Here is a 12738-nt window from a genome sequence, read left to right on the forward strand (position 1 = left end):
CAAAAGCCTATATTACGGTCCAAAGAAAGACCTTTTGATCAATCTTCAGGAAGTGCCAATACGAGCGAGTAAAAGTGATTCACGTCAGGGGCAACACTCCGGTACAAGAAAAATAATAAAAATGAGAGAGTCTTATTGGTGAAAACCCTCACGGGCACCGTAAGGCGAAGCGAGTTGAGAGAAATCAAAATGAGAGAGTCTTATTGGTGAAAACCCTCACAGGAACCGTAAGGCGAAGGCGAGTTTTTCAGACAGGCAAATGAGACAAGTCTGTGGTCAAAAGATGCTCAGGACATTGCCAGACGAGCAAGGTTTGGGTTTGGGTGAAAATCAGGTTGTGAAAGTCCGAAACGACAAATGTGACGATTGAAAGTTGATTGGTTAGACAGACTGGGCTGGTTAATCCAAAATGAATGACATGCTCAATGGTACCAGCTGTTCCACTCAGATAAGTCTCATTCTCTTCTTTCTTCATTACAAATCATCCGTTCTCGGATTCTCTTTATCCTTAACCCTCGAGGTCATCGCATTTCATTCTTTCGAGGTCTATCTTTAAGATGTTTCAGTGTCAGTTCTGTTCGAAACAAAAGGAAGGAATGTCAAGGCTAACTACCAGCTTCCTAGTTTTACAGATAAGGCCAGAATATATCAGAGATGTCAAAAGCAAAGTAAGTCAAAGGACCATTGGAAGTTCATCGGTGGATTAATCGGATAATTGTGGGGAAGAAGAGAAGTTTCAAAAGAGGGGTCAGAAACATAAAAAACAACAATATGGGACAGAACACTTGGGTCATCAGAGTCAAGGGGGTTGAAATTCGGTCAGGAAGTCGAAGGGATTCAAGGCAAGGCCAGGAAAGCGGGACGGAGTGAAGCCCAGCAGCAGGGATGTACCTAGCAAGAATGCCAGCAACTAGCCACCATTTTTAAAATTGACAAGATTTTTCTTTGATTGAAACAGGGGCAGAAATTTCGGAGGAACCCTCCGTAAGGAAAGGTAACACCCAAACAGGTATGACTGGAAATTTTCAGGACCCTCCTGGAAAACGGGACTTAGTTTAAATTTCAAAGCAATCATGAGTAGCATAATTTAGCATAAATGTATCCCAAGGAACATAAGTTGGTTTCAAAGTTGCCTGTTTAAGATAGGACTCAATTAGGAGTTGTCAGGACCCTCCTGAATAATGGGACACAGTTTTAAGATTTCCCTTAGATAGCAAGATACTGTTGTAGGATAGTATAATTCAGCCGTAGAATTGGCACTCATAAGATAAGACTTGAATTTTGATTTTCAGGACCCTCCTGGATAATGGGATGTAGCTTTAAAGTTCGCTTCAGATAACAAGATATAGTGGGAGTCGTACCTTCAGTAGATATAACTTAGGTTAAAACTATCTTTTAACTAGAAGTTGTCAGGACCCACCTGGATAATGGGGAGTAGTTTAAGACCTTTTAGACAACAAATGTAGTGGGGGTAATACCTCTGGAGGATATAACTTAGGTTCATAATTATTAGAAGTTGTCAGGACCTCCCTGGATAATAGGACTTAGCTTTCAAATTCTTATAATAGTTGGTAGAATAATTCAGTTTAACACTTACCCATGTACCTAGCTACCAAACTGGGGTAGAAAGTTTTTTTTGTCTTTGTTTATTTTGTTGCAGTCAGGAGCCCACTTGGAGAACAAGGGAATACTGTTCAAGTTCAGCAATTAGGAGCCCACCTGGAGAACAAGGGAATACTTTTCAAGCTTCAGCAATCAGGAGCCCGCCTGGAGAACAGAGGCATACATTTCAAGTTTCAGCATGTCAGGAGCCTGCCTGGAGAACAGAGGCACACATTTCAAGTTTCAGCAGTCAGGAGCCCGCCTGGAGAACAGAGGCACACATTTCAAGTTTCAGCAGTCAGGAGCCCGCTTGGAGAACAGAGGCACACATTTCAAGTTTCAGCAGTCAGGACCCCGCCTGGAGAACAGAGGACTACATTTCAAGTTTTAGTGGTCAAAGCGTCACTTGAGGAAAGGGAGAACACGGCAGAACGCAATTCAAGGTAGCAACAAAAGAATTCCAGTGGAAGAATACAAGTTCAAGGCAGCACAAAGAGCAAGTTAGAAGACATAGATAGGACCCTTTTTGTAATTCATAGATCATAGCTTAGGCTAGCTTCTTTTTATTTTAATATGGTGTAATATGGAGGTCAGCAAGCAGTAACAGCAGCAATAGCAGTGAAATCACAGCCCTGGTAGTTCCAGCTACCAAACCTTCCAGAACTACACTGACCTGATTCCTTTATAGCCAAGGATATGTAGGCAACCTTTGAAGCAGGGTTCGGTCAGAAAGGTTTTCAATAATGCTTCACACGGAATATTCAAACGGGCAAAAATCGCTCGTATCCGCTCACTTATCTTTTCCCGAGAACTCTTCGTGTTCCCGAGCAAAGAGGGGCAGCTGTGAGCACGTGATTTTTGCCCTAAGTGAATTATTCCCAAAAATTCAAACAAAATGATTTCTTCCATTATTTTGTGAATTTTGTGTTATTTTGTGTTAATTGTTTGCATTTTATTTGTGCATTTAATTCACATGGAAAAAATAAAAAAAATAATACACATGACATTTGCATTTAGGATCTAATTTCATATTTTAGGATTAATTAGGGGTTAATTCGTTTTAGAACAAAATACGAGAAAAATAACAAAATAGTTTACTTTTGCATTTTAATTGTTTAATTGTAAATTCGTCACGAAATAGATTTTAAATAATTTTAGGGTTTAATTAGTTTAACTTTGAAATATATTAGGACTTTATTTTAATTTTTAGCATTTTTATAAAATCAGGAAAAATATAAAAAAAAATACAAAATGAAAACAAAAATAAAACAAAAGCAAGTAAGTAAAGAAAAGAACAAAAGAAAAAGGGGTTGCCCAAATTGGGCCTGTTAAAAAAAAACAAACAAATCCGGATGGCCCAAAAGAGCCACCCACGTCTAGGCCCAGACCTTGCCCCGCCCGGTCCAAGTCTTCACTCCCCTATACGACCCCGTTTTAGGCTAGGATTAATCCAGGCCGCCCATCACCCCTGATCCAATGGCTCACATCTTTTTTTGATTAATAATATAACTATCCGAAATCTTAATTAAACCCTAAAACACATTCCTTCTTCCTCGTACATATCTCCTGTAACACCACCGACCCCGCCGGAGCCGTCGCCGGCGAAGACACCGCCGTCTCCAATCAACCTCAGAATAACACCATGAACTCCCCTTCCCCTGCTTTATCCGAATCCACTGGCCTTTTCTTTCGAATCTCATCTGAACTCGTCGAATCTTCATTCGAAGATTTTCCGGCCATGACGCCACCGGTCCCAAACTCCACCAAATTTACACCCTAGAACCGCCTAAATCTCCTCTATCAAACCCCCTTAACCCCATCCCTCGAATCCCGCCGGAACTGCTCGAATATCAGTATAACTTTTTCCGGCCAAAACCCTAATTGCCCCAAACTTCACCAATTTGATACCAAATGACCCTCTAACCTTCCTCGTAGTGAATTGGTCATCAATCGAGCTTTATTTCTGCCGGAGTTGGTCGTGTTCGAATTTGGAAATTTGACCGGAGTCTCGAAGTGAGTCAGTTAGTTTCAAGCTTAGTTTCTTTTTATTTTTCTTTTTCCTTGATGTTCACTGACCTTCCATGACTATGTAGCTTCTTAACTTTGTTTGGTAATAATTGTCAGNCAATTTCCGTGTCAAAAGATGCTCAGGACATTGCAAGACGAGCAAGGTTTGGGTTTGGGTGAAAGTCAGGTTGTGAAAGTCCGAAACGACAAATGTGACGATTGAAAGTTGATTGGTTAGACAGACTGGGCTGGTTAATCCGAAATGCATGACATGCTCAATGGTACCAACTGTTCCACTCAGATAAGTCTCATTCTCTTCTTTCTTCATTACAAATCATCCGTTCTCGGATTCTCTTTATCCTTAACCCTCGAGGTCATTGCATTTCATTCTTTCGAGGTCTATCTTTAAGATGTTTCTATGTCAGTTCTATTCGAAACAAAAGGAAGGAATGTCAAGGCTAACTGCCAGCTTCCTAGTTTTACAGATAGGGCCAGAATATATCAGAGATGTCAAAAGCAAAGTAAGTCATAAAGGACCATTGGAAGTTCATCGGTGGATTAATCGGATAATTGTGGGGAAGAAGCGAAGTTTCAAAAGAGGGGTCAGAAACACAAAAAACAACAATATGGGACAGAACACTTGGGTCATCAGAGTCAAGGGGGTTTAAATTCGGTCAGGAAGTCGAAGGGATTCAAGGCAAGGCCAGGAAAGCGGGAAGGAGTGAAGCCCAGCAGCAGGGATGTACCTAGCAAGAATGCCAGCAACTAGCCACCATTTTTAAAATTGACAAGATTTTTCTTTGATTGAAACAGGGGCAGAAATTTCGGAGGAACCCTCCGTAAGGAAAGGTAACACCCAAACAGGTATGACTGGAAATTTTCAGGACCCTCCTGGAAAACGGGACTTAGTTTAAATTTCAAAGCAATCATAAGTAGCATAATTTAGCATAAATGTATCCCAAGGAACATAAGTTGGTTTCAAAGTTGCTTTTTTAAGATAGGACTCAATTAGGAGTTGTCAGGACCCTCCTGAATAATGGGACACATTTTTAAGATTTCCCTTAGATAGCAAGATACTGTTGTAGGATAGTATAATTCAGCCGTAGAATTGACACTCATAAGATAAGACTTGAATTTTGATTTTCAGAACCCTCCGGGATAATGGGATGTAGCTTTAAAGTTCGGTTCAGATAACAAGATATAATGGGAGTCGTACCTTCAGTAGATATAACTTAGGTTAAAACTATCTTTTAACTAGAAGTTGTCAGGACCCACCTGGATAATGGGGAGTAGTTTAAGACCTTTTAGACAACAAATGTAATGGGGGTAATACCTCTGGAGGATATAACTTAGGTTCATAACTATTAGAAGTTGTCAGGACCTCCCTGGATAATACGACTTAGCTTTCAAATTCTTATAATAGTTGGTAGAATAATTCAGTTTAACACTTACCCATGTACCCAGCTACCAAACTGGGGCAGAAAGTTTTCTTTGTCTTTGTTTATTTTGTTGCAGTCAGGAGCCCACCTGGAGAACAAGGGAATACTGTTCAAGTTCAGCAATCAGGAGCCCACCTGGAGAACAAGGGAATACCTTTCAAGCTTCAGCAATCAGGAGCCCGCCTGGAGAACAGAGGCATACATTTCAAGTTTCAGCAGTCAGGAGCCCGCCTGGAGAACAGAGGCACACATTTCAAGTTTCAGCAGTCAGGAGCCCGCCTGGAGAACAGAGGACTACATTTCAAGTTTTAGTGGTCAAAGCGTCACTTGAGGAAAGGGAGAACACGGCAGAACGCAATTCAAGGTAGCAACAAAAGAATTCCAGTGGAAGAATACAAGTTCAAGGCAACACAAAGAGCAAGTTAGAAGACATAGATAGGACCCTTTTTGTAATTCATAGATCATAGCTTAGGCTAGCTTCTTTTTATTTTAATATGGTGTAATAAGGAGGTCAGCAAGCAGTAACAGCAACAACAGCAGCGAAATCACAGCCCTGGTAGTTCCAGCTACCAAACCTTCCAGAACTACACTGACCTGATTCCTTTATAGCCAAGGATATGTAGGCAACCTTTGAAGCAGGGTTCGGTCAGACAGGTTTTCAAAAATGCTTCATACGGAATATTCAAACGGGCAAAAATCGCTCGTATCCGCTCACTTATCTTTGCCCGAGAAATCTTCGTGTTCCCGAGCAAAGAGGGGCAGCTGTGAGCACTTGATTTTTGCCCTAAGTGAATTATTCCCAAAAATTCAAACAAAATGATTTCTTCCATTATTTTGTAATTTTGTGAATTTTGTGTTATTTTGTGTTAATTGTTCGCATTTTATTTGTGCATTTAATTCACATGGAAAATATAAAAAAAATAATACACGTGACATTTGCATTTAGGATCTAATCATATTTTAGGATTAATTAGGGGTTAATTCGTTTTAGAACAAAATACGAGAAAAATAACAAAAATAGTTTACTTTTGCATTTTAATTGTTTAATTATGAATTCGTCACGAAATAGATTTTAAATAATTATAGGATTTAATTAGTTTAACTTTGAAATATATTAGGACTTTATTTTAATTTTTAGCATTTTTATAAAATCAGCAAAAATATAAAAAAATACAAAATGAAAACAAAAAATAAAACAAAAGCAAGTAAGTAAAGAAAAGAACAAAAGAAAAAGGGGTTGCCCAAATTGGGCCTGTTAAAAAAAAACAAACAAATCCGGATGGCCCAAAAGAGCCACCCACGTCTAGGCCCAGACCTTGCCCCACCCGGTCCAAGTCTTCACTCCCCTATACGACCCCGTTTTAGGCTAGGATTAATCCAGGCCGCCCATCACCCCTGATCCAACGGCTCACATCTTTTCTTGATTAATAATATAACTGTTCGAAATCTTAATTAAACCCTAAAACACATTCCTTCTTCCTCGTACATATCTCCTTTAACACCACCGACCCTGTCGGAGCCGTCGCCGGCGAAGACACTGCCGTCTCCAATCAACCTCAGAATAACACCATGAACTCCCCTTCCCCTGCTCTATCCGAATCCACTGGCCTTTTCCTTCGAATCTCATCTGAACTCGTCGAATCTTCATTCGAAGATTTTCCGGCCATGACGCCAACTCCACCAAATTTACACCCTAGAACCGCCTAAATCTCCTCTATCAAACCCCCTTAACCCCATCCCTCGAATCCCGCCGGAACTGCTCGAATATCAGTATAACTTTTTCCGGCCAAAACCCTAATTGCCCCAAACTTCACCAATTTGATACCAAATGACCCTCTAACCTTCCTCGTAGTGAATTGGTCATCAATCAAGCTTTATTTCTGCCGGAGTTGGTCGTGTTCAAATTTGGAAATTTGACCGGAGTCTCGAAGTGAGTCAGTGAGTTTTCGAGCTTAGTTTCTTTTTATTTTTCTTTGATGACTATGTAGTCTTAACTTTGTTTGGTAATAATTGTCGGTCCGAAATCAATGACTCTTCTTTATTTCTGTTTCATTTTTTGATCCTTATCTGCTTGATTCGTGTTAGTTTAGGTGATTAATTGGTTATTCGTTAGATTTGTTTCAATTTGGCTATTTGAATAATGATTCTTAATCTCAATTGTAATTCTGTTTAGTTAATAATCATTTGAATGTTATATAGTTGTTAAGTCTGATTAAATTCAGTTTATATTTAATTTGGTTTCAAGTCTTTGATTAAGATGGTTTAACTCATCAGCAATTGATCACCCTGCTGTGTGTTTGGTTTGTTGAAGATTGTTAACTAGATAATCATAGGTAGGGGTTTGGGTTAAGTAATTTTAGAAGTATTAAAGGGTAGTTTAGGTATTTGGTATTGGGTAGAGCATGGTAGATCACACTAGAATAGTTTAGACCTTTCTAGAATAGGACCTTAGTGAATATTTCAGAAAACTCAGGGTGTTTCCTTGAGTAGCAGGTTTAAAAATGAGGGACAACAACTGAAAATGAAGAGGGACGAAAAGAATAACTGAAAATCTGATTGTTGCCTATAAAAGGCATCACAAATGCCTTGTTGAGAGAGTTTTTTTTGGAGCCCTCAAAATTCCCCTAAAAGCCCTCTCTCTCTTTTAATTTTCAGATCTGCGTTTTGAAACTCAAATCTTCAAAAAATCCAAAAAACAAAACAAAAAAAAAATAGAAAACAGAAAATTCAAAAAAAAATTACGGTTTCATTGCCTATTCCAATCAATTTTCGAATTCCTCTTTGGTGTTCTTCATTTCTGCTCTAAGCTCTAGTTCTAGAAGCTTTTGGAGTTGCTTAATGACTTGTTCGAGTGAATGTGGTCTACTTAGTTTGGATTTTGACTGAGTTCAGTGCCAGTGAAGTTCTAGGGCATTTTAAGTTCAATCTCAAGTAAATTTGGGTGCATTCGAGTGATTTGTGGTAGAACTCANCAAAAGAGATGAGCAGATAAGAGTCCTAATGAAGGATCTAAGCAAGGTCAATCACGAGCTAGACAGAACCTGTAAATGGAATAGGTCCTCCGATGCACTTTCATGGATACATGAACACCATAGTAGCAATAAGAGAGGACTTGGCTACGGGACCCCTACACCTAAGTGGGATCCCAAAAGCAAGTACCTCATACTTCCTGAGAACAAAATCTGCACACACTGTGGTAAGACTGGTCACTACAAAAGTGAATTTACTGCAAAAGAAAAGGCTAGTCAAAAGAATAAAATATTTGTTCAAGGGAAAATAGGCTGCCGATTGAAACATAAAATCGATGGAGATTGACCAAATGTCTGCTGTTGCTTTTTAATTGATTCGTTGTCTATGATTTTAACTTAGACACTAGTTCAATTGTGTGGAACAAATTAGTTTAGTAATCATATGAACTAGATTCGAACAGAGCTGTTGTATAATTTGAACTGAAATTGGACTGTGTTAGCTATCATTTGGTACAGACTGTTGGGTAGTATGAGAACTTGTGTTCCTTATTAACCGTGGATTTGCATGTTCAATAGTTCTGATATTTTGAAAATTTTTTTGTGGTTCGTTTATTGTGTAGCAGATGTTAGTTACATTTTACGGATTGAAATATGGATTTCTGTAGTTAAGGTAGTTGTACTGGGCTGCACCAACTGAGTGAATTATTTGAATTGGTCATAGGCAATCTGGTTGTTAATATGAATATCAATCAGCTACTTAGTTAATTGTAACCTCATATGATTAATTACCTTAAGCATCAATTGATATATTAGTTTGAAGTAGTATTTTCAAGTTAATATAAGAATGTTAGTAAACATCAGAATGTGCACTAAGGTGTTAGAATAATGCATTAAACTTGAAAAGTTTCACTTAGCTATTAAGGTGTTAATCTGGTCAACGACATCTGAACAATGCATTAGAACAACTGTTAACTGGCCATTTGCTCAATTTGGCTTAGTCATGTGAGTTTAACTATTCCTTTTCCCCAAGAGGTGTAATCTCCAGATTGATAAACGAGCAGCCCAGGTCCTGTTTTATGACTGTATGCGCTTGGGCCTGGGCTGAGATATACGGATGTCCAGTTTCGAAGCCCGACGTTTGGCTTTGGTACATCATCACCAATTAGTCTGCTCCAACCCCGTAGCACATCGATTAGGACTTGCATTTTTTTTATTAGAGATCAACAAAAATAGAAGTCATAGTTACTTTAGGATTTGCCCTTTAAAATAAATAATAGATGAGACGAGCCTCGCCGAATAAAGTATAAATTGCGGGGCCCTCATTCAATGCTTAACTAAAAATACCTAGACTTCGGGATTGGCCGTTTAGCGAATTTCACGGCTTTCCCCAAAGATAATAACGCGTTAGTCTCTTTAAGCGCGTTTTCAATAATGTTACATTCCTAAACTCGGGTGCACATTTATGTGACCCAAATTCAAAACTCAACGAAGTCGAAATGTGTCGAAAGACGCGGGTGCATTTATGTGACGCGATTCGAGATATGTTTTCACGATGTTGCAATTCTCCTAAAATAACAATAATAAAAGCGGTTCAAAGTTAAAAGCATATAGGTCAAAACATGTATTAAAATCAAATAAATAAGCCAAATATGACAGTTAAGCGACCGTGCTAGAACCACGGAACTCGGAAATGCCTAACACCTTCTCCCGGGTTAACAGAATTCCTTACTCGGATTTCTGGTTCGCGGACTGTTAACAGAGTCATAATTTTCTCGGTTCGGGATTCTAAACTGGTGACTTGGGACACCATTAATCTCCCAAGTGGCGACTCTGAATCTTAATAATAAATCCCGTTCCGATTGTCCTTTAAGTGGAAAAACTCCTTTATGCCCTTGCGGGTGTAGTGAAAGAGGAGGTGTGACAATATTATCTTGTCCTCGAGTCACATTTGTGCAAGAACTCGAGGGTGGATAATACAAGCGCCGCTTCTGTCGTCTACCATTATTCTTTTAACATCAATATCTAAAATACGTAAAGTAATGACGAGAGCATCGGAGTGAGGAAAGATCAAACCGTTGGTATCTGACTTATCGATGATGATACTTTCTCCGTGGTCATCATACCGCTCGTGGGTGATTGACCGCTTTAGCTTGTGCGTGATGGTAAATTTTATGTGGTTGATTGCTGTTTTGTTGCCTCCGTCGATGATCATTTGAATGGTGCGAGTAGGAGAGGGCGGCTTTGGAGGTCCTTGGTGTTGTTCTCGTCCGCAGCCAAAGTTGGCTCATCCTCGGTCACTCATCAGCTCCTTCAGGTGTCCTTGGTTTAGCATGTTCACTACTTCTTGCCGTAGGGCTATGCAGTCTTCGGTTTTGTGACCCCGCTCCTGGTGAAATTTATAAAGGACGTTCGACTTTTGGGTACTTGGGTCGGACTCCATCTTTTGCGGCCACTTTACCTTTGTGCCAAGCTTCTCTAGTGCGTACACTACTTTTGAAGGAGAAACACAAAAATTGTAAGCGGATAAGAGTGGAGGCACACTTCTTTCGCTTTGCTGAGTCCCTGTGTGTGGTCTGGGCGGCCCTTCCGCATGTCGAGGGGGTGGTGGAATGGCTGTTCTGACATAGGGATGATGCCTGTCTCGATTGAGGCGTGGGCCTGACAGATCTCTTCGATTTTCATTACGACGGTCTTTCCTCGGCTCTATTTGGATTGACGTTAAACGTTGGGTTGGACCGTTAAGGTCGTCGTCATCTACTCTCACCTCGACACAGTTAGCTTTGTGGATTTCTTCCCAAGTGGTGGGAGGGTATTTCATTAGCTTGCTTAACAACTTCCTGGTCGCCCTTGATCCATTCTTGTTCAACCCGTTTTTGAAGAATGCTACCACCATCCCCTCCGATACGTTAAGTAAGCTCATTCTCACCCTGTTAAACCGAGCGAGGAAGTCCCCGAGTCCTTCGCCGGGCGATTGCCTAACGGCGAATATGTCATTTACCCCGGCCTCCGCTTTCTTAGCTCCGGCGTGGGCGGTGACAAACTTGTCTGCCATTTCTTTGAACGTTGCTATACACTGGACAGGTAGTTGTGAATAACAAGTTAGGTCTCCTCCGATAAAGGTTTTGCCAAACTTTTTTAGTAGTACTGACGGTACTTGCTCCTTTAGGTCGTTGCCTGTTACTGTTGTGATGTAATGAATGATGTGATCTTATGGGTCTGTGGTGCCATCGTATATCTTCAAATATGGTGGCATTTTGAATGTCTTGGGTATGGCATATGGGGCTGCCTCCTTGCTATATGGTTGTTCGACGAATCGACCAACATCCCGCTTTGATAGCAGTTTCGGGGCGCCCGGTATCTTATCGACCCTTTCTTGTTTTTTTTTCATCTGATTGCGGAGTGCTTTATTTTCATTTTCCATTTCTTCCATTTTGTTTAAAATTGCTGTCAGTGCACCATTGCCTGCATCAACAGTGGTGTGAGTGTTACCTGTTGGGGGAGCTGGTTGCTCACCGGTGGTCGTTATGACATTTGCCGATGTGGCATTTCGATTCGCCCTTTGAACGGGTTTGCCGAGTATGCCATTGAGGGTACTTGTCAGCCAGTCCTCCAATAACTTCTTCAGTGCTGGTGGTGCCTCCTCAGCCGTGGATTTGGAAGCTCCCCTTTCGTGTGAGGCGGTTACACTTGCGTGAGGGGGAGGTGAATCACTCCGCCTAGTGTGGCGGTTGGTGTTACATTCTCATCGTCTCTTCTAGTATCCTCGTTAATGGTGTCTAAGATGTTGGTAGTGACACTCATTATTACTTTCTGTCTTTCATCTCCTTTTCCTGCCATTGTTAGTTTGCGCAAACGAGGAAAAAATGGCTGTCCTTTTTTTTTCATGATCTAGAAGAAACTAAAATTTTAACTAAAATCTCCCCACAGACGGTGCCAAATTGTTTGACCAAAAAGTGTTGAACCTTTCAGTTAAATCAATTAATGATGAGGTGAAGGGTGCATCTTAGTTAAGAATAATAAAATCTAGACCAAATAATATGTGAAGTCTGTAAGATAAACGACGTTAATCAGTGTATTCGTGCTAATTAAATGCTCATGAATGCAATAACATAAATGTGCAATAAATATAGATAATGGCAGTGAATATAACAAAAAGGAATCTACCACCCAATTCTTCTCGTGAACCTTCAACTGCCATGAAGCATACACAATTACCTTGCCACCGTGCATCAATACCGTACCCAGTCCAATACGAGATGCATCACAATATACTATATAAGATCCTGAACCTGTGGGAAACACCAACACCGGCGCTATGGTCAAAGCAGTGTTGAGCTTCTGAAAGCTCGTCTCATGTTGGCCTAAGAAAAAGGATAGTTTTGAAGAATGACGAAGGAACTCATAAATGAACCAGGTCCATCAGTGGTAGACATAGACACAGGCAGACTCAAGGCACGTGAGATGCACATGTAGGGGATAAACGTATTCTAGCATAATGGATATTCCCTGACCAAAAAGATTGCATAAATGATAAGGAGAAGGACTTCTTATTCAAAGAGAACACTATCCAAGATAAGGAAGGATTTAGTAGTTAAAATAAATTAGAACACTTCCACCAAGGAAGAGTAGCATTAGAACTCTGATTATTTCTTCATCTACTAACTCTATATATGGCAGAATGTTCTCATTTTACAGGTACGTACATAAGAAGAAGTAAAACG

At 40.2% G+C, this 12738-nt stretch overlaps 1 protein-coding gene across 1 annotated transcript; it reads right to left on the reverse strand.

Moving 5' to 3' along the window:
• Positions 1-10301: 10301 nt before the first annotated feature.
• On the reverse strand, positions 10302-11069 carry LOC109220104. Its single transcript, XM_019384568.1, has 2 exons — positions 10559-11069; positions 10302-10504 (listed from the first exon to the last, which is right to left on the reverse strand). Exons 1-2 carry the CDS (start codon positions 11067-11069, stop codon positions 10302-10304), a joined length of 714 nt encoding a protein of 237 aa, XP_019240113.1.
• Between the last annotated feature and the right edge of the window lie 1669 nt (positions 11070-12738).

This window comes from Nicotiana attenuata, unplaced genomic scaffold, assembly GCF_001879085.1.
Source record: "Nicotiana attenuata strain UT unplaced genomic scaffold, NIATTr2, whole genome shotgun sequence".
In the NCBI taxonomy this organism is placed as follows: domain Eukaryota; kingdom Viridiplantae; phylum Streptophyta; class Magnoliopsida; order Solanales; family Solanaceae; genus Nicotiana; species Nicotiana attenuata.

Coding starts and splice junctions, on each gene's coding strand:
- LOC109220104 (XM_019384568.1), bottom strand. CDS start 11,069: ATGGCAGACAAGTTTGTCACCGCCCACGCCGGAGCTAAGAAAGCGGAG. Junction 10,505..10,558: donor GACTCAGCAAAGCGAAAGAA/GTGTGCCTCCAC, acceptor CTTCAAAAGTAG/TGTACGCACTAGAGAAGCTT.